Source organism: Falco punctatus (assembly GCF_963210335.1).
Source record: "Falco punctatus genome assembly, chromosome: 11".
NCBI classification, from domain to species: Eukaryota; Metazoa; Chordata; class Aves; order Falconiformes; family Falconidae; genus Falco; species Falco punctatus.
Window position 1 is genome coordinate 6,807,082 of NC_137591.1, and position 21,411 is coordinate 6,828,492.

General features: G+C 39.3%; 1 protein-coding gene across 1 annotated transcript in view; it reads right to left on the bottom strand.

The window, feature by feature from the left end:
* DMRTB1 (DMRT like family B with proline rich C-terminal 1) overlaps positions 1–21,411 on the bottom strand; it is an 88,049-nt gene that overhangs the window by 12,366 nt on the left and 54,272 nt on the right. Inside the window, exon 1 of the mRNA XM_080406316.1 lies at positions 1–21,411. This exon is cut by the window's right edge and continues 54,272 nt beyond it. Coding sequence (XP_080262442.1) covers positions 1–388 — 388 coding nt within the window. The 5' untranslated portion in view covers positions 389–21,411.

Genomic DNA, 21,411 nt, shown 5'->3' on the forward strand with positions numbered 1-21,411 from the left:
CGTAGTCCCAGAAAGGAGGGCTGCTGGGAGGTGGCGGCAGCCCCCTGCACGTCATGCCTTTGCTGCCGGTAAGCTGGGTATCCTTCACTGCTTCACGGCCGCTCTGCCTGGAGGCACTGGCCACCCCAGGGCCTTCGCCTCGGGGAGCAGGCCCTGCAGCTGCCCCAGCCGGGAAGTCGGGCATCTGCTGCCTCAGGGCCTTCTGGGCAGCCATGATCTTCTGGCGCTCAGTGATGAGAGCGCATTTGTCGCACCGGCAGAGCTTCCAGCGGCACTGGCCGGCATGGCCCTTCACTGGCACCACGAAGCCATGGTTCCGGCAGCGGGAGCACTTGGGTGTCCGCACTGCTGCCTTCACTGCCACTGCTGTGGCCTCCTCAGCCTCCATGGCACTGGTTAACTACCCTGGCACGACTGGGCCAGCTCCTCAGGGCTTTTATATAGGGCACAGTGTCTGCTGCCCCAACATGTAGCAGCCTGGGCAGGCGGGGCAGGAGAGCCCACCGAAGTGGGTGGGGAATGCCCTGCTCTGGGGAGCCTGCAGCACCCTCCTCTCTCTCAGCCAGGCATGGCTGTACCTGCCCACCTCCCCCTGCAGCCCCTTGGTGCAGGCTGGAGCCTCAGCCATGGGGGGCTGGAGAGAGAGAGAGAGTGAGCACGGACTGTGTCTGCAGGAGCAGGGGAGAATGTTCCACACTTTGGAGTACATTTCCCTGAGCTGGTGCATGCAGAGATGGGGTGTTTTGGATGGGTGGGGTGTGCATGGGAGAGAAATGCAGTGTCTCTTACAGTACTGCCTTAAGTGATAGCTTTCCCTTTTGGCATTTTAACATACACAGTCACTTTCATACTTCTCATGCATTCACCTTTAATATGCATAAGATTTCAGTTCCGTTTTGTTTCCAATTTGCAGCATGCTTCTCTTGATCAGGAGTGACTGCCTCAGGAGAAAAAAAAAACCCACTTTCATCATTCTGTTTTTCAAAACAAGGTACTAAGATGAAGGCAGAAAGCATATGTCATTTGAAAGACCTGTCTCCTTTTCTTGGAATTCCTTCTCTGGAAACAAAAGACAGGCTTACAATTAGAAATACAGGAGTGCTCCAGTTCCAGTATTGCTTAGAAAGCACTTGTTATTTGTTACTGCTGGTAGCTACAAAACCATAGTTTACACAGTAGCCTATTTCTAGGAGAAAACTCTCCACTTTGATATTTCTCACATACACAATAGCTAATTCTGTTTTAAAATCCTGAGATGCCAACAGCCTCTTGTACATTAACAAGAATACCATAAAAATAAACTACCAATTAGTTGTGAAGTTTCTTACCAGTTAGTTTCAAAAGAACCAGGTAACATCTATATGCTGCTCTGAAACAATTCTAATAGCAACAGTTTGTTTCACCAGCAGCCCTTCCCATGGAGCAAACCTTCCTGCAAGACTTGGGTGCACCCCTTAACATCTGTGGGGGTGTGTGGGTGTGGGTGCATAGCAGGCCCTTTAAGAGATTTGGCAACAGTCTAATTTGCCTTTGCAGTGGGCAGCCACCCCTGTGCAAACCCCCGAGGCTCAGCCTAGTTTCAGGCTTCTCAGTTTGCAAAAGACCCAGTAGGACTTTGCATCTGAGTCCTGCAGTTTTCCAGCAGGATTTCATCTCCTGGGGAGATGTTTTCCTAAGCGCAATGCCGGCATACAAGCCCAGACTTGCTCTTGAAAGCAATTCAGACCCAAATTCTCAAATGCACACAATCCCTAGACCACCCAGCACAGCTGCAGTCCCAGCCTGCAGATTTTGCCATCCCAGTTGCAGGCTGGGTGTTTGGTAGCTGCTTTTGCAAGGGCCTGTCAGCCACACCTTTTCACCCATGCATTCAGGAATCCTGTGCAGGAGCAAGGCCAAATCTGCCCAATAACACAGCAGGTGGGAGAGAGCATCGCAGTGCTCTGTAGAAAACTGGGTGCTGAACTGCATGCACAACAGCTGCTTTTGTGAGTGGGAGACAGCAAAGCACACATGCAAATGTCATGAGCTCCCTGTCCTCACTTTCAGACCATTTTCCCCAGAAGACTTCTACAGTCTAGAAAGCCAGTTTCATGTGTGTGGGTGTGTGTGCATGGTGGCTAAATATCTCTGAAAATTTGACCTGAAAGTGTTCCCATTCCTTTCTAGTTCAGAAAGGTACTTGGTTGATAGGCCTTTAATAGTAGTAACTCTTAAATACAGTCTTGAAGTGGTGCTCACTTGTGCCAGGGTCGTGATGTTCCTGTAATCATTCAAAACACTGACTGTATTAAATATAGACAGATAATATATTCCTAATTTTATGCTCTGTATTTTTGCTGTATGTTAAGGATGTGCATATTTAGCTGTAGAATTAAAGAGGATAGATGACAGATTGTAAAAAACTGTAATTATATCTTTCCATAGATACACAATCTGTGTTCATTTGGATGCTTAAGCAGTGGACAAGAAAGGTAGGCTATGTACATTTTCCCCAGTAATTTTCTATTCTGAGTCACATAATACTATTATTCAAGACATTTACTCAAACATTAAATGTAAAAAAACCCCTTAAATCTATCTCTCTCCTCGCTTGAAAAAAGTATACCAGCCATGGGCTGTAGAAGTTTCTCAACTAATAAATTATTTCTTCCAAATTCATATGGATTTTTCTTTTGAACAGTTTTCACCTAAGCATCCAGGATTTATTGTATTCTGGATATAGTTTGTTTCAAACAGAGCTGGTCTTGCTTGTTATAGAAAAGTGACCGTTTTACTTTGCTTGTGAGGTAAATGTTCATTTCTGCAGACAGTTCAAAGAACTCTGCTATTCCAATCCTGTTACATGTTTCTATATTAATTTCAGTTAGCTTATCACACACTTTTAGCAAGACAATCACACAGAGAATAGAGAAATAATTTTTTGGAATGAGATGTAGAATTGTATGTGGATGCAGCTTGAGGTCTATTATAATTTCCTTCTTTATTCATATTTGAAAGAAAATGAGGTACAATGAAGACTTTTCTCTAAAACTTACTTGGTTTACTGTAGTGTTATATATAACATATGGTGAGAGCGTAACATAAAGTGTGTGCAGACAGAGTTCTGTATTAAAATAGCATTTATAAGAATTACTATCTTGCCAAAATGAAAGGAAAGCATCCTGGTGATTTCATGTTATTGAAATCAATAGCAATAATGTCTCTACTTCTTTCAAACCTCTGAATCATATAGGGTGGTTTTGGTATGCAGTTTGCTTTGTATGTGAAACAGTGAAGAAAAACAATGATTTAGCTGAAAGGGAACAAACGAAAAGACTGTCTGACTTTAAACTGATTAGCAGAAAATTGGGTTTTGGTTTTTTTCCCTCTTTCTCAGACTTTGCAGCTAACATTTTACGCAGTAAATGGTTTTTGGCAAGGAAATTGTTCTGCTTAGATCTGACATTTCACAGAGCAATACCAACATAATCAAGAAATTTGTTTAGTCTGAGATCTCCATTAACAAATATTTGGAAACTCAGTTCAAAATAAATGTTTTCTTATATGTAACAATCAAGAATGTATTTTGGATTTTTCAGACATCACATACGATGATAAAATCTTCTCTTAAAAAATTATCTTATTAGTTTGGAAGTGTTCATTATGTACCACCATAAGTTGTTATATAAAAATTGATATAGTGATAGTATTATAAGCTTTTCTACATTATAACTGACGATCTCATGTTTATGGCTATCTGTTATACTATAATAAACATATAAATGCAGACATTTACCTGCACAGGCAGAACTGCCCAAAGAGGACTAGACAGACTTCAGATGTTCCCCACCACACATGCAGTCCCTTTCTGTTTATGCAGTCTTAACAAACACCTTGAACCCACCTGTGAATTGGTAACTGATCTCCTGGCACCACTCACTTTTGGGTTTACAGGGAGATTACTGTGGCTTCCTGCACTGGCTGATAAACTTGCAAATTAATTTCCAGTCCCTTACTGATCCCTATTCAAATCAGGTCTGGTCCATAGGCTGGCAAGAAACCTCTAAACTGCCAGAGAACACCAGTACTCCCTTCCCTGTCTTGTTGCTGGGAAGAAGCTGCTTTCTCCTCCTTATATGTCCCTGGTATATTTGTTCATTAACATATAGCTTCATTATCTCCACACTTCCCTTTCGAAAGGGAAGCAAAATTCCTTTCATATTTTACCCCCTATCAGCTCACATTCACTGTCAAGATGTGGACTCTCACCTTTGCCTGGCCCAGAATATCCTTTTACTAAGTAGCACTGATAGCACACCTTCATGCTTTCTTCTGTAGTCATCCTCATGTTTAGAAGCTCCTTATAAAAAACATGTAAGCCTTTAAAACATCCTCTGAGTGACCTTCATTATAAAATCTCCCTTTCACCGCTGAGCTAACACTAGTGCATATCCATCAGTGATACTGGTCACAGAATTGCAAGGTTCAGATATCTACTGACATGCTTATGAGGTTGTCTAATCCTGCCCAAAGCAAGCCTACATGACAATGAATAAAGTTCTTTGAGTTGCTTCTGTAGACTGTATTTTCCACCTTTCTAATCACTGTGAAATTGTACTGTGGTATACATCTTTTTAAAATGTGAGGAAAAGTGCAGTATAGAAACAGTTCAACATGATTAGATCATGATAAATATGATTAGATCATATTTACCTTGAGATTAGAAATGGCTAAAATGTGTTTGTGTTACACCATTTTTAAATTGGTCCCAGTTGTTTAAATGAATATAAAATATTTACCCTTTCAGATCTCTTTCAGTGCCAATTCCTTTACTTTAAAATGTCGTGTTCGGTAGTTCAAATGGAATTCCACTGGGGTGATTTTTTTTTTAATTGTTATTCAAGTTTTAAATGGAGCACAAATGGATGTTGATTTTCATCTGCTCTATCAAAAAGGTGAAACTCTGCTATGATCAGAGAAAACTGGATGGGGTTCATACATAAATTTAAAATCTTAAAAATTTATAAAAGTTATATAAAGCACTTCTGGTTTCTTTAACAAACACAACTAAAATAAAGCTTGTGTACTTAAAAATGTGGATCTTTTTAATATAAAACAGGAAAATTTAGTTCTTAAATATTAACAACAGAGACTTTATTAGTATGACTGCTGTTTGTTTATTGTAACAAGATCTTTAAGAGAAAAGCAATAGTGATTAAACTGGAAACTCTGTGTTCTGCTTATTTCATGAGTACCAGAAGGGCAGGGTGGACTGGGAGAGAAATCAGCCCCAGCAAAGAAACAAAACACATAATAGTTCTTATTCTGCATTAATATATTTCCCATATAAGCAGGAAATAAAATGCATTAAAGGGAAAAGAATGAGACAGACATAAATATACACATACAATGTTTCCCAAATTTCCCCAAATAAGTGATGGAGTGTTTAAAAATCCCTATCTAGAAAAAAATAGCTCTGTGCTAAAAACCTTCTGTGGAAGATGTTCAGTCAGTTTGCAATAAATAAGGATCACTATACTGTTGAAGTCTGATTGTTTTCTTATATTCCTCTGTTTAAGAAACTTAATAATTATCCTTTCAGGAGAAATATTTTGTTTCTTTAGAAGGTCACCTTTGTAGGCATTGATAAAAAAGAGAAACTGAACACCCAGATAGTCCACTCTGTTAGTGCTATGGCAGCTGCAGGGATGCCTCAGTTACAACACCATTTTACTTTAGAAAGCTCCCAAATTTAGCGGGTTTTAGCCTGGATACCACTAGGCTTGTCAATCGGTCTTCTGCCTAAAGAAATATACACATTTTTAATCCAGAGTCCTCATTCTCCTTCCCCTCAGCTACAGTTCCTGTCGTATGCTCTTAGACACAAAGAACACAAAATTATGTTTGAATTCTCCCAAACAGCAAAAAAGGGATTTCATGCAGAAACAGTCATGCTTACCACAGTAAGTACATAGCCCATTTAGAGTCATCTTTGCTTAGCACCTATTTTGTGCTGAAATTGTCATATTACCTTGTCAGCAAGCCTAAAGCAATGCTAATAGATAGATAAGGCAGGAGACAGCTGAAAGAGTACTACAAACATCAAGTGTACTCGCTGTGGGCAGGATTCCATTTGTGATTGTCAACATTGGTATATATCCCACATTTTCTAACCGCATTTCTCCACCTCACATCTGAATTAGATTTCAGAGTATCTTAAGTAGCTTAAACAATGCAAAATAAATAAAACCAGCTGTATGCCATAATTTCTTCCTCTTCAGCCTGGACTCTTCACAGATACTTCAATGAAGCAAATAAAAAGACCAAATAGTAGTTACTTATCAGCATAGCATGAAGAGTATCATCAAAATGTTTACCTTGTAGTGAGAACAGAAAAGAATAGTAATGATTAACCTCTGGCATGCATACTAGAATTGTTTTCTGGTATTCATACCAATAATACATAATCTGCTCTTTAGGCATGATTCTGGAAATTGGTAGACTCAATATTCACCTCAGTGTGATAAAGCTTCTTCCTGGCTCCTTAACCCATATGTCAGAGGCAAACTGTGGTTTGTAGTGAGAAAGCGAAAACAAGCACTAGCAGTGATGGATTTGCATTAGCTGATTCCAGCCAGGTATACTGAAGGATGCTGTTCAGAAGCATTCCTTCTATGTTATTTCCATAAAATTCTGCTGTGGACAATGACACAGAATATTTCCAATTTAGTCAAAATTAGATTATATGTATGCACACTAAATGTATATGTACATATATTCAAGGTATATTTTCACTGGAGGGGACTTCTGCAAACATAAACGTAAAAACACGAGTTGACAGAATGCCTGTCTGTCTGCAGCTTGAGGAAGTAAAGCTCTCCTCCCTTGACAGACTTACTTTCTTGCTATGTTAAGACAACTTGCATTTTTCTCTCTTTCCAACATGAAATGTGTTGATGAGCTACCTCAGCTGGCTCCTGGCACTTGAAAGTCCACTAACACAATGTAGAAAGTAAAAAGTGGAACAGAAAATAAAATTAATGCATCAGTAGGTCATCCTCCTCTTCTACTTCCTTGATGCGGTCATTTAAAAAAGCAGAGACTTATTCCACAGTGAACAGCAAATCACCTGTGGCAGCAGAGATTATGGACAAAGATGGCATGAAAGTAGCAGAGGGCTGACAAGTAGCTTTGACAGATAGAATGATAAGAGGATGCTGGTGTGAAGCCATACTGAAGTATTTTCACTGTGGAAGCAAGAGGGAAACCAAAGAGGCACATTTTCTTGGCATTTTATACTTTATGAACATAAAATCAGACTGTCTTTCATCACAATAAATGGAACTATTTGCAAGACAAGTTATTATGAAGCATAAAAATAACATAATCAGACCATAGGATGTTAGCAGTATTTCCTTCAAATCTAAAACAAAACTGATTTTAAGTCAGGAAAGTTTAGTTTGATCAACTCCAGAAAACAAATAGAAAAAGACACCAAATCATCTCTTCAATTTCCCTGAAGCTGTGGGACCTAACTGTCACAAAGGTTGCCTTTTGCTGCAGGGTTGTGCTGTTGGAAAGACTGACCTACACAGCAGTGGCTCCTCCAGGCAGTCTCCTCTTTAGCTTTTTCCTCAGCAGTGGGCTGTTTCTCTGGGCAACTGCTTTGCTCTGAGATCCAGCTTCTCTGAAGTACCATGCTTAGGGCAGTCATGGCAGTCATCAACACACTCTGGCTCTCTACAACAGCAGGAAGAAATCAAAGGGCAGCTGAATGCCCAGCAGCAGGCCATACAGCCTTCACCATCCAGTACACAGACATAATGTAGCTGCTTGAAACCTTTCAGACTTACACTTATTCCCATGCCTGTTATATACATATGAAATAAAAGGAAATACAATGTCAGCAGTGGTGGGAAGTCATTGCTACCTGATGGCTGATGGTGAGCACCCTGTTAGTGATCCTTGGTTTTGGCTGAGTAACAGCAGTCCTCTGTCTTTCTACATATGTATCTTCACCTTTAAAATAACAGCACCAGCAAACACACACATTTTCAATTAAAATAAAATACTGGAGGGTTGAAGTCTTACCAAAATTACTTCCACTGCACATTTAAACTGAGGACAGGAGTTGCATTTCTGGGAGGAGGTGAGGTATGCCTGCTTTGACATATCAGTACAATAACCCCAGCATGAGGAGTATATTTCATGCACAGTATTCCATTTGGGCATAATGTGCTGTAGGGTATGCTGAGCTCTACCTCAGGCATCCTTGGCATCTACCACCAGAAATGTCTTTATTCCTTAAAGACAGTTCACTTTCAAAATAGATTGAGCCCATGGATTTCACACTTTAGTCAATTCACACACAACATTACTGTTGTCTTAAAGTTTGTTAGGACTCTAGTCCTAATAACATGTCTTACCACGACTCCTGTATTCCATGGACAATGAATCTGAAAATGTTGAACTGGAACATGCTGTAATCCAATACTATAGTAAACATTCTCATAGATATTTAGCAGAACATTTATCTTTCAATATTTAATGGAATGAAAACACTAACATGGCTACACGTAATAAAGTTAATTAATGAATTCACATAATGATAAGTGTTCCTGACTAAAGTGCGTATCTATCTATGCAGTTTATTAAAACCACATATTTACAATATTTGTATTTTATTTTAGCATTCTTTGTGTCAGAGCTCATACAAACCCAAGCAAGTTTGATATTTTTTGAGCACACTGTATTCTTAAAGGTTGAAGTGTTAATGGTAGTTACTGTTATTTGCAGTTGGCAGAAGTGTTCACAGAATATTTACTGGAAGACATCCAAAGGTCTCCTTGCTCTTTAACAGAAAATCTGTACATGCCTGTACTGTATTTTAAATGATTAACCAGGGATAGAAGAGTAGATATAATCTATGCACTAATTAGACACAGTATCTGTCTTTTAAAAAAACACAGCTTTCTAAAAGTACAGTTTTAAAATAATGTCATTAATTTTCTCTGATAAAGGAATAAGGCAACATCACAACTAAAATAAAATATTTGTGTACATTCCTCATTCAGACAAGCCCTACTCAGTACACATATCTTAATCCTTTCTTTTCCCAAGTGTTATTTGTTAAGTGTTACAGTTTTAAAAACAAATTGTTAAAAAGCAAATAAAAATATAATTAAGTATAGGAAATTTTATACATACAATTTCTGATTACTGTAAATAATAGAGATTATAATGAATATTTGTGTTGTGGTAGTAAATGAGGTATGATATGGGTATTTATGGGTGATAACAGAGGACTAAGAATTAGACAATAACCCTCCCAAAATTATATATTTTAGACCTGATGTATTGGCTACATTATCATGACAGTAATCTATCCAACAGTCTTGTGATTCAAAATGCTGAACAGGTGAGTATTATAGTTTGCTAGTGACTTGATACTAAGCCTGGGGAAAGAAGCTGAACTATCTTCATTATCTCAGTAAGACAAGTAGCAGTCTTTTCCACCTGTCCTAGCACTCAAACATGGAGAATAAAAATTATTTTTCTTGAGATTTCAGGAATGCCTTGTACAGTGGTATTATTTTCATTTATTTACTAGCAATACCACACCTAGGACATTTTAGGATCGTGTTTAGCTTTTCCACACATGTCTTCACAGTAGTGACTCATAGGTAGCCTGTGTTCAACTAACGTATCTCTTCCATGTTTGGTTTCCAGTGCTCAGCTCCTGCTATTGGTTTTTCATAGTCATTGTATGCTGTTAAATTTCATTCAATTTGTCTTATTCCAGTTGTCACAGCATCTATTTTTTCCTATATGAGCCTTTAATCCTCTTCAGTATCAGTAATATCTCTCAGTGTTTGTTTTCAACAAAATTTCATTAGCATACTCTTTTTGTGTCACAGTTATTACTGGAAATGTTAAATAAGACAGATTCCAATACTGATCCTTTAAAAATTACAATAATACCCTCCCTCTAGACAACAGCTCTTCTTCAAGCACAACTAAGAGGTTTTTCTGCTTTAACATTTTATTCACAACCTAATTTACAAAGGCCTAATAGGCGGTATCTATAGCACTTCCTGCTGATTAAACCAGCAGTTACAATCAACAGAAATATATTCACTCAACCTGTTTTACCTTTGGTAAACTTCATTGCATTTTGTCCCATTTTCCATTTATGTCTACTTACACAGATGTTTTTCTTAAAAAATACCTTCTAGAGCCTTGAATATTGTTGAGGTCACTCTTAATGTTTTCTGGTTATCCTTTTTTCTCCTTTCTGAAATACAGGCAAGAGGTCTGTTTTTCAGTAATGATACGCTACCAGTTGTTGGCTTTATTAACAATCCTTGCTGCTGGACATGCAATTTCATGTGCCAGTTCTCTCAGAACCCAGGGACGGAGATTATCCTGTCCCTCAAATTTCAGCGCTTTAAGCTCTTTGAGTTTTTCTTCTACCTCACATATGATAATTTCCATTTATATATCCTTATTCCATTTACATGTTACATTTTTCTTTTCTGGATAGCTTTATCTTTAATTACGAAGTGCCTGGCAAAGAAATTCTTATTAGGATTTATTTTCATAATAAAGGTCCTTCAATAAATCACACTTCTATGTGAATTATTAGGCTTTGCCACAATAAATAAAAACCCCATAGTTCTGGGGTTTGTGCGGGTTTTTACAGCCAGTTCTATATATAAACTTTACTGTGAAAGGAAAGAAACAGTTATGCATCCATGCATGTAATAGTGCTATGACAATGTTACTACTATCAGACCATGCACTGTTTAGAATACAAATACATCCGAAAATAACTGGCTTTGTGAAGTGTGAATGGCAGAACTGAACAGAGAACAGTGCAATTAAATGACTTCCAGGATGAGAGATTTCAGTCTGTTATCAGGCTATTTCGTTCATGAGCCTCCACCGCATCCCTCTGAGCTCCACAGTTACTTTGTTCGGGAATTACAAAACTTCATAGTCTTAAGTTTGGTGGCTTCTGTACTTCCCAGAGTAGGGTGAGTTCCTGTGGGCTGTTTAGGAAATGGTTATTATTACTTCTGAGGGTTTTCCAGGGTAAGGCTCCTAAGAGTCACTGGTCTAGAGCTGTGAATTAGGACAGTATAATTTTTAGTAATTTATCCTAACAGACAATTGATAAATGGTCTGTTTCTTTTGTATTTGCCATATGATAATTAGCTTGCACCTTGAGTTACCTGTATACTAGCCCTAGATACTCAGAAAGTGGTTGTGGGCAAATGGCTACTCCATCAGCCTTGGGTTATCAGTGAACCTGATGATAAGAAAAAATTAAATACAGGCCTTATAAGAAGGCCCTGGTATATCCTGATTTGTTTCTCTCAGATTGTGCTTGTATGCGAATTATTGAGTAGCTGTAATGGCATGTACAAAGTTTATGTGCCGTGTACCTAGTAACAAGGAAATAAGGAAAAATTGCAAGGCTACATTGCCTGGCAGAAAATTACACTTAATTCTCAAAGTAAGATCTAAAGAAATTTCATTAAAGAAAAAAAATTATTATTTTTCTCAGTTTGAACTCTGTGCACTTGTGTATGAAAAAGATGAAGCAAAGTGTCTCCCTTTTACACTGATTTCCATGATGAAAGTGGGGTTCACAGGGTGAAAAGCATGAGAACAAAAACGTGACGAACAGAGTATGTGGTGAAGAAAGACAGACTAGAAATGGAATTAATGAGAAATAATTTGGAAAGAAAATGTATGCCTGAGAAAAAAATGAGAGGGAATCAATATGTATGGGAGCAGAAAAAAGAATGGAGGTTAGATTTACAGAATTAAGTGGAAATGTTGTGATCAGGGTTTTCAGCCTGATTTTGATCAGTCTTACATTAGATGATTAATAGAAAAATAAAATTTATGTGGGGCACTGAAGGAGGAGGGAACTTATATTTTTAATTTCTTTATGCTCATAATAATGCTTCCAGAATATAGCAATGTATTATTAACAAAAGTTACAATAGATGATCCTAATTCATTGGGCAGAAAGCCTTTGCATTCATCACATGGAACTGTATAACAATACAAGCATTTTAGCAATTCATGAAACAATAGACTTGTTTCTCAGAAAGAACTCCCCTGTAAAGCATGTTACCTGGTGTCAAAACAGAACAATCATCAACGTAATGGTATATAACAGTTCTGGTGCTGTTGGTATTTACACATGCAATTTAGGCAGTCTTCAACCAAGCAGAAGAAGGGATAAACTGGTTGATATGCATCCTTTCAGTAAAGACTATTGGAAGCAAAAATAATGACAAAATCTGGCCTTATTTATGATCATTTTAGACTGACAATGCAGAAGAGTCCACTCTGACTTTTTACTAGAGTAAATAAAAAAAGCTCTACTTAATTTAATGAAATTACACTAAATTGATATCAGTATAGTCAAGAGCAGAGAAAAACTCATAAAAGAATCATACCAATGTGTTTTTCCAGCAGGGCAGAATCTGCTTCACAGATGTTCACGTGCAGGCAGATGGCATATGTATGTAGTACATGTAGAGGGCTAATATTCAGGCATATATAATGACTTTAAAAGCACAATTGGATTTCCCCAAGGGCTTAAAAGGAGGGTTTCAGTATTAACTCAGATATTTTTTTCCTGAACTTTGGTGCTCCCAAGAAATCTTTTCAGGCATCAGAGTGATGACTGTAAAGACAAGGAACATCCTGAACTGTGGCATTACCTGAAAGACAAGCCTCTTTCTATGTAAACATGAAACTGGGGTACAGATTATCTGGAAATTTTAGTCAAAATTCCATGGAGGGAACCACAAGGATAGCTGACTCCTCAAATTCAGCCCCTCAAAATGACCAGAGGCAAGCAGAGGTCCTGCCTTTCATGCAGCTGCTTCGCTGACTGGGCCCCTCACTCTCCTCTGCTCTTTGTGTCTAAACAACAAAAGACTAGAATGAGCAAATACAGTACTTCCATTTAAAGAAAAGCACTGTAGCAGCAGAAAGCTCTGCCTGCCACCCTGTGCCCCCTGGTCTTCCTCATGGTGCTCCTTCCCTGCCCTGCAGCACAGCAGCCATTTTGCTGTGCAGAAGGAGGTATGATGATAGAGTAGGTCCCCATGGCCCGCAGCTCAGTCCCTGGATCTAGAGGCTGGCGTGTTCCTCAGGTTTAGGCGAGGGAGATTTTCATGGCAGCTTTTGTGCTTGTGTGTGGGTTGGAGCTCCTCGGGGTCCCTGTATACCTGCCTGCCCCAGCAGGACCCTCCCTGCACCCAGTCCTGCCTCTGCACCACAGTGAAGGGGCTGAGGTGAGAAAAATAACGTGGCCACTGCAAGTGGAACATGAAGCCCAGTGCTGCTGCTGGGGAGAATAGGTGTGTATGGCATCCCTGAAAGTGAACAATGCCAAGGAAGAAATAAAGACACCACAATATGGGGTATCCAAAGTGGGCATTACATGGTGGGGAGCCATTATTCACCCTCCTGTCTTTAGGCCTTGTGTCTCTGCCCTGTGCAGCAGGGGCAAGAGACCCAGCACGTCAGGCGGCAGCTGCCATTGCTGGAGATCCTCATGGGAAGTGTTAGCCCCTCTTTCAGGGAGGCGCTGCCCCAGGGGAGGCACAACATGGCAGTCCCTGAGGTGGCAAAAGAAGCACTCTCACCAGCCTGGCAGATGGTGCAGGGCAGCAGTGCACGGGATGAGCAGGCACAGCGCTGGGAAGATCCCAGGCCTCAGGAGGACAAACTGCAGAGGAAAAGGTTAGGGTTTTTTAACTAAGGAGGTTGGTTTGTGTCTCTTTAGCGTTCCAAGGGACTCAGGTGTGGCTAAGAACTTGGCACTGTTATGGCACTGCCTGTTTTTGTAGTACCTGGGGCTGTGGCAGCAGCTGGTGGCTTCTGTGGCTCATTCTGACAGAAACTCCAGGGCAAAAATACAAGTGGGAGAGGAAGGTGGGCTAAACCTGGAGGTTTATATTCTCTCAAAAAATAAGTTTCCTAGAGCTGTCTGCTCTGCAGTCCTTCCTTGGGCACAGAGGCTGCTTCAGCTTCCTTAGCCTGGCACTGCAGAGGTTTTATGTGCTGTGATTATGAACTTAAAAGGGCAGGACGCAAGGGTAGTAAGGGCTAACAGGCCTTGGCACCACTAGCCCTGCTCAGGAGTCTGGCGCTAACAGCTTCATCCATAGCATCACCCGATTTTTTTTGCTGGCTCTGGCCCTCCTTGGTTGGAGCTGATGTTCTGCCCCTCACTGTCTCTTAAAACTCATGACAAAATTTTGCTGTGTTGCAGGTAGATCTAGATAAAGAATTCATGAAGAGGGTTTGGGGATGTGTCTGGTTTTTTCAACAGCGTGCTGTTTCTAGAAATTGAAATTAAAATAGACAGTTCTCTTAGGAAAATGTTCTAAGCTTCTGCTAGATCTTATTCCTTTATGCCAGGCATTTATGCTTTGTTTCTGTCACAGTGAAAGGTGGAAGTTTTGTATGGATAAAAGTATCCCTGGCAAGGACTAATTAGCAGAATGTTATGGATTAGGTGGTGTTCCCTGTGCAAGGGTAGAATCAAAGCAAAACTTGTGAGGAGAAAGAAAAGGCTGCAGTGATGAATTTGTACTACTGCCGGTTCTGTTCTTAGTGACCTATAAAATTAACACAACTTTTAGTGTTTACAGTGCTTTGGGCATATTAATGAAGAAAAATGTAAATGTACATTACATTTGGAAAGAACTGAGTTGAAAGCACTGTTTCAGGAAGTGCAGCCAGGTCCAGAAGAAACTGCTGCACTGTGCATGCATGCTCTATGTACATGACCCTGGTTTTCACAGTATGTACGTATGCCTGAGGGGCCCTTGATGTACTGCGTTCTTGTGACGGTTGAAAATCATCTAGTTAATGTCATTATTGATAGAAAAGGAAACATACTTAAATTGCTCTTCAGAGAGAATAAGGCACATAATTAAACATTTTTCAGGCCTCTTTTAGTTATACGGGGTCTATTTTTATCTTCTACTTGAGCCCTGGATGTCTTTGTCTTTGTATAAACAGACAATATGATTTTAATTAATAGCGAGCAAAGACCTCCGGACAGAAATGGAGTCCTACAGAAAGAGTTCTGTTGTTGTGCTTTATTATATGAACAAATCTCCAAAGGAAACTTCTAGTGTCCTAATTTTTCTCTTTGAATATTCTTATTCCTCTGAGTAGACTCCAGTTTGGACAGAGGTCAGTGCACATGTTGTCTATCTGGGTCATTTTGCTGTCAGGTGTGACTGCACTTGCCTGTAGCATTCTTTCTCTCTGTTGGTAAAATGGTGTATTTTTGACGCTGCACATCCCCTTTTCTCTCTGATGCCAGCAGGCTGTGTGCAATGCTAGCTCAGCGAGAGTAATTCCAGAGGTTTTCCTGCAGTGAATTCCTCATGAAACTCAAGGAGTTCAGCAGTGCACCCCAGGCTATGGAGTGAAGTATTGCTTCTCTTTCCTTGTTACCTACCACAGTGATACATAGTCGTTTCTGGACACCACTCTTATGCTGTGAGCTGTGTTTAGGATGGCAAAAACCTAAGTATATTTGAACACTTTCCTGCATGTAAAGCTACAGGGGCACAAACAAATGAGTTGGGGAATGGAACAGTTCTCAGAACGTTTCATAGCACTGCTAAACGCCAGTTCAGGGAGGTACAAATAACATCTCATCCATCCTTTCTCAAGAAGAGGGAAACAACAGGATAAAATCAGCCCCAAATCTCAATACACAGTCACTGCTTTGTCTCCACATGGTTAATTTTATAGAAAGTGTTTGTTCTGCCTGCATTGTTTCCAGTGTTTGAAATTTTAGATGCAGTCTTTTTCCAAATGCCCTGTTATTCTTCATACAGGTTTAATCTTCCTTGGTCTCTCTGTCAGCAATCTGGTGTAGTTATTTGAAAAAAAACCCAAAATAAAACAAAACCAAAAATCCAACTCAGTTATTTTTAAAGAGAGCTGGCATTAAACCTATTTTGAATGCTTTTCAGGCTGAATACCCAAGATGATGGCTTGCGTGTTTTATAAAACAGAGTGCTGTATATCTTTTATGAAAATGATAATGGACCAAACAACAATGATTTTACTCTGATACATCTCATTTAGTCCTACTTAAGTGAAGGTAGAACTGAGTAAAATCTTATGCAAAAATATTTGGTTTTCTACAGAAAGAGGATCTATTTGTATTCATTTTCTAAAGATGCATGACAGTATGTGACATGCATTATTTCAATTCTAACATGCTCAGTCTGTGCAGTGCTTTTCTCAAACACGGGGTGAGGTGGGTATGTGTGCTAGCCCAGGAAAAGATTGCCTTCATCCCAGAACGTGGGACCAAAACTAACTAATCAAAATTTTCTGAATTATGCAAAGCCTGGAAAGCAGCTTTGCAGTTGTGACTAACAGTATGGCATCGGGAGGTGTAAGAACTGGGCACATGCAATTAGGGAGCAGAGAGTGCTTGTGCTGACACGATAGAGTCAAACTTGTCAAACTACAGCATTAGTTACAGCAATGAAGTTCAATATAGCTACAGCCCTGCTGTACGCACCAGACTTGTTTATTTGGCCCTTCTTACAGCGGGATATACCTTTGTTTGAAACAGCTAATATCTGCCTGAAGGCAGGGCGAGATGGTTTCTGATATGCCGTGCCAGCTTTGAATCAGTAGATGGAGCTCCAAGATAAATCGTGCGAGCCCTGAAGCATTGCAATCAATTAAACATACAGCTGTTAAGAGACGACAGTAATTACAAGACTAAATGATATCCTTAAATAATCACTAGGGATTTATACATCTTATTCTAAAAAACTTGTCATACATACATAGAGGTTTATTAGAGAGAGAGAAAAAATAATTTTTTACTCTCTGCAGATCTCTCTGGTGTCTTTCCAAGTGTTTAGAAGACTGAATGATAGCCAGTCATACATGTATGTACTCTTGGCTTCAGTGCTTTTTCTTTAACTGCCTATTGCAGTGTGATTTGTAGAAGTTTGCTTATGATAATATGCTTTAATTTTTACACTCTTAAATTCATTGTATTTTTCCCTTATAATATGAACAGTTAGTACTGACTTCCATGGTTTCTCCACTTTACTATTTTGGCCCTTGGTCTCCTGAATTATGGTCTATATTTAGTGCTGTAATAATTGTTCAAAAACCTGACCCTCTACTTCAGTGCACTTTTAAAATTGTCTTCGACATCTGCTGTTCACATATTTGCTAACTGTTCCCACTGTTTAAATACATTACTTAGAACTTAGGGAACTGGAGACTGCTGAGTGCCTGATTAAAAAAATGCTTTGAGTAAAACAGCAGAAACATCAACAATAAGAATTACCCCTTTAAACTGTGTTGTCTATAAAAGTTGCAGTTTTCCGACAATATTTTTATTGTGGCAGCAGTAAAAAATAAAGTCAGAGCACAAATAAATGATCTTTAAGTTATTAATAAAATGACTGAGGATATGACAGGAATGACAGTTGGTTTTATGAGAATTTTAACTTCAGCAAAATAATTTTCAGAGAAACACAAACCAATCAGAACATAGCAAGAAGATTGCCATGCAGCTTCTTTCCAAGTAAGTGAAATTGGGAAGAGTTAGAAGGTTATGAGAACAGGCTCATTTTTTGGAGATGAAAGACAAGATAAGGATTGACTCTTGTAGGAAACTTGGATTAAATCTGAATTAATGTCTTCTTGTTCACAGTGTGGGATGGGAAATGCTGCTGGTTTTGTCTTGTGTTTGGCAGTCTGATAATTTTGTGAAGTACCGGTGAGACCAGGGTTACTATACTAATTTATTTGGACTCCGGCTGCATCCTTTTAGTTAAATAAATATGTATTTGCTTCTTCTGATGTGTGAGAAATCCACAGAGAAGCATTAGCAATATTATATATTAATGTAAAATGAAATTAATAGTGATGTGAGCTAATAGGCTAGACTTTGGACTTTGGCTGCAATAAGGAAGATTTCTTGCTTGATCTTACATCTCAGATAGAGGGATAGTAATCTTCAGGCAGGTGACGGAAAGATGCTGGGACCTATCATTGCAAATCCTAGTAACATGAATTGTTGGAGATGATGAATCACACACCTTGGGGACCTGTTTCCATCTTCACTTTCATTCCTGCTCGTGATTTTCTCAGGGCTGCACCTCACACAGCATCCCAGCTTACCTTCCTGTACCCTTGGAAGAATGAAACCCAGCTTTGTGAAAAGAGCAGATTGACAATGAAAATAATCAGTCTGCTCATCTCATAAAGCTGAGATACAGATTTATTGTGAATGTTACTTGGCAAAGGCATTCATTAGAGCTAGAGTGCACAGCTGATGGTGAAAGTTGAGATAATGTTCCTTCCCTTGGGAACAACGCTGAGACAGAACTCCTTACTTAGCTCCCTGCTCCACCATGCTGCAGGCCCTGCTGCAGGCTAGCAGGAAGATGCAGATGTGTAGCCTTCTACGAGTCTCTGCTGCAGAATGGCTGTGCTTTAGAGGACCAGCTCCCTCCCCTTCCAATGACCTTGGAGGATACAGTAGAGCATGTGCATATAAGGAGCTGGGTCTAAGCTATGTTTGCTGGAGTTTTGCAGCAGAAATTTTCTCTCAGGTTCTGCAGTGTTCCCCTGCTGCAACCTCCTTGCAGTATTTATGAATATTTTTGAGTAAGCTTGTGAGCCCCAGTAAATACCCAAGAGATCTGCATGCAGGATTTCCATTGATGCCACTTGCTGTTAACTTTCACCAAAATCCTTGAGTATCAAAAAAAACCAAACCCAGACCTCAAAGGGAAATCCTTTAAAAAAAGGAAATTAATTAGCTGGGAAAAGCAAAACACTTTCCCCTGTTTGAAAATTCAGTTCCATGTAACTGTAACCCTTGGTACTCAGAGCAGCAACTTTAATCAGAACCATGGCTGATTTTTTTAGCTATGTTTTCTCCTGCAGTCCAGCTTTGCTATTAAAACTCACTCTTCTGTTATGCCTTGAAGGAGAGAGCGTTCTGTTGGGAATAACACAAAACATGTATATTGGATTTCTTTTTTTTAAAAAAGAGGTTAAAATAGCAATAGCAACCTTGTCACACAACACTGGCTGAGGAGCAGCTTGTGGAAGCTAGTAGCCCCTGGCCTTGCCTTCAGTGATCCAGCCTCACAAGTGATTGTCTGTCCATTGAAAATACTGTCAGTGTTGATTGTTATTTTTAATAATTAAGGTAAACATTTTAAGTTAGATAAGAGCTAAGAAGTATAGCTTTTCAGTTAAAGTAATATCTGAAATATATTAATGGTGAAATTTCCATCTTTTAAATCCTTTGGGATTTTATTGAAAGAAAGGAAAGACAGACACGTATATGATGAAGTTTAAGCAGAAAAGCTGTAAGATTTTGCTAAGAAAGTGCTATGGAACACAACCTGAATTCTTAAGCCAGGCACAGATGAATTTGACCATGAACTCCATGATCAGAGCTAGTTCAGTCTCCATGTACCTACTGAACAGCACCTGCAGGGAGAAAAGTAGATAGTGAAATGCTTTCTATGTAAAATATTTCTTTGTATTCCTTCAAGTTGACTCTGCTTGCATGAAGTGGAGAAGTAAGCTAAATGAGAATGTTATCAAGAAGTTTCACAGGAAAAAAGGAAATGTAGGATGAATCAGAAATCTTTGGCATTTCCCTTTCTGCCTGGCATAAACCAGCCGAGTAGCAAGCACTCATTATAAGCAGCACTCTAGGAGAAATTCTCCTGGAAAGATACTGAATGTTCATTTTTTTCATTGCACCACCTGCCCCAAGGCCAAACCTGTCCAGAATTTTAAACAAGCAGTCCTAGGCAAAAACTATTAAAACCAGCTGTAGCTTATTTGTTTTTTCTTGAGTAAGTACAGTTTGTTCACAGACACTGAAGCTTCAGGGAGCTTGCTCTTGTGTGCTTGTTAATGTGAGTAAAAAATATAGTACTGAGCCAAAATACAGGAGCAACAGGAGGGAGAGGTTAAGGGGAGGGGACACATGCTACTGATAGAAGAAAAAACTATGCTGTATACCATATCCTTTCTTCTACATCCTATCAGCAGGACCCGCAGACATTGAATGCTTTCTGGCCAAAAGGCAAGAGAAGCAAAAAGAGCTGTAGCCCAAACCTGTGTAACAGAACTGTTGCTCCCTCTTAATGCTTTGTCTTTCTGCAGCCTCTGCCTGGGAATATCAGTTCCTCATTTACCGTCCATCCTTCAAAACTTCAGTCTCTCCCTGGAAAGGTTTCAAAGGAATTATGGAAGAGCAAAGAAATAAGGAAACAAATGTAGCAACAGAATTCCATCCTCTCATAAATTGCTTGCTGGTCTAAGCTTTAGCTGGAATTTCAAGGCAGATGTTAATGTTCTGATAAGACTTATAGTCACTGGATTTTTTTTTTAAATAGAAATAGCATTGATAATACTGATTCAGTATGGAAAATAATGATTCAGGAAATGATCCACTTCAGACTAAAACCTCAAAGATAGACAGGCTAGGCTCATTTACTGGAGAAACCGCCCATGTAAAATAATACGCCTCAAATCTCTCTGACCAGGAGACAGCTTATTTCAGAGACAGTCATCCAAGACCTCAGCTAGTGTAAATCAGCATAGCTTGACTGATTGAATCCTGTGAAAACATAATTGTGTAGTGTATCCCCTCCACTCCATTTCTTGGAGAGAGGTAAGGACAGGCCCAGTTCCTGTGGCAAAGACGAGAGAAGCTGTCACCAGTAGAATTCTACAGTAGTGACATAAAGAAAGAGAAATAAATTTGTCTGTCAAAGGATTCAAAACAATTTGAAACAATAAAAAAATGCAATATAGCTGCTCATTTTCAAGAAAGTGTCATAAAAAGGCTGATCAAAAACTCCATCCCACTTTGCAGAACAAAAGATTAAGTAAAATGATACCATTTTCAGTGGAAATTGTAGGGAGAAAAAAGCAAAAGATCTCAGCTCTGCAGAGTAATTACTAAGACATACCTAGTCAATAGCTTTGTTCTGTCAGAGATCATGATAACATATACAAAGATAAAGCCAGACAGTCTGTTTGGCTAGACATCTCCAGATTCCCTCTCCAGATACAAATCTGCTAATGAATCACAATTCAGTTATATTCATAACCAGGATAATGTCTTTCAAACTGTATTTTAACTGGGCAGTATTTTGCTTCATACATCCCACAGACCAATTAAGCATTTTGTATACAGCTATACTATAGATAATGAATGTACTGTACAAAAATGCTTAATTCAGTTTTTGAAGAGAAAAACAGCTTATGTTCGGCTTGTTTTAGTAAAAAGCCAAATGGGATGATTTGTGGGACCTCTCTAAAATGGAGTTCTACAAAGAAGAGAGCAGGGCAATT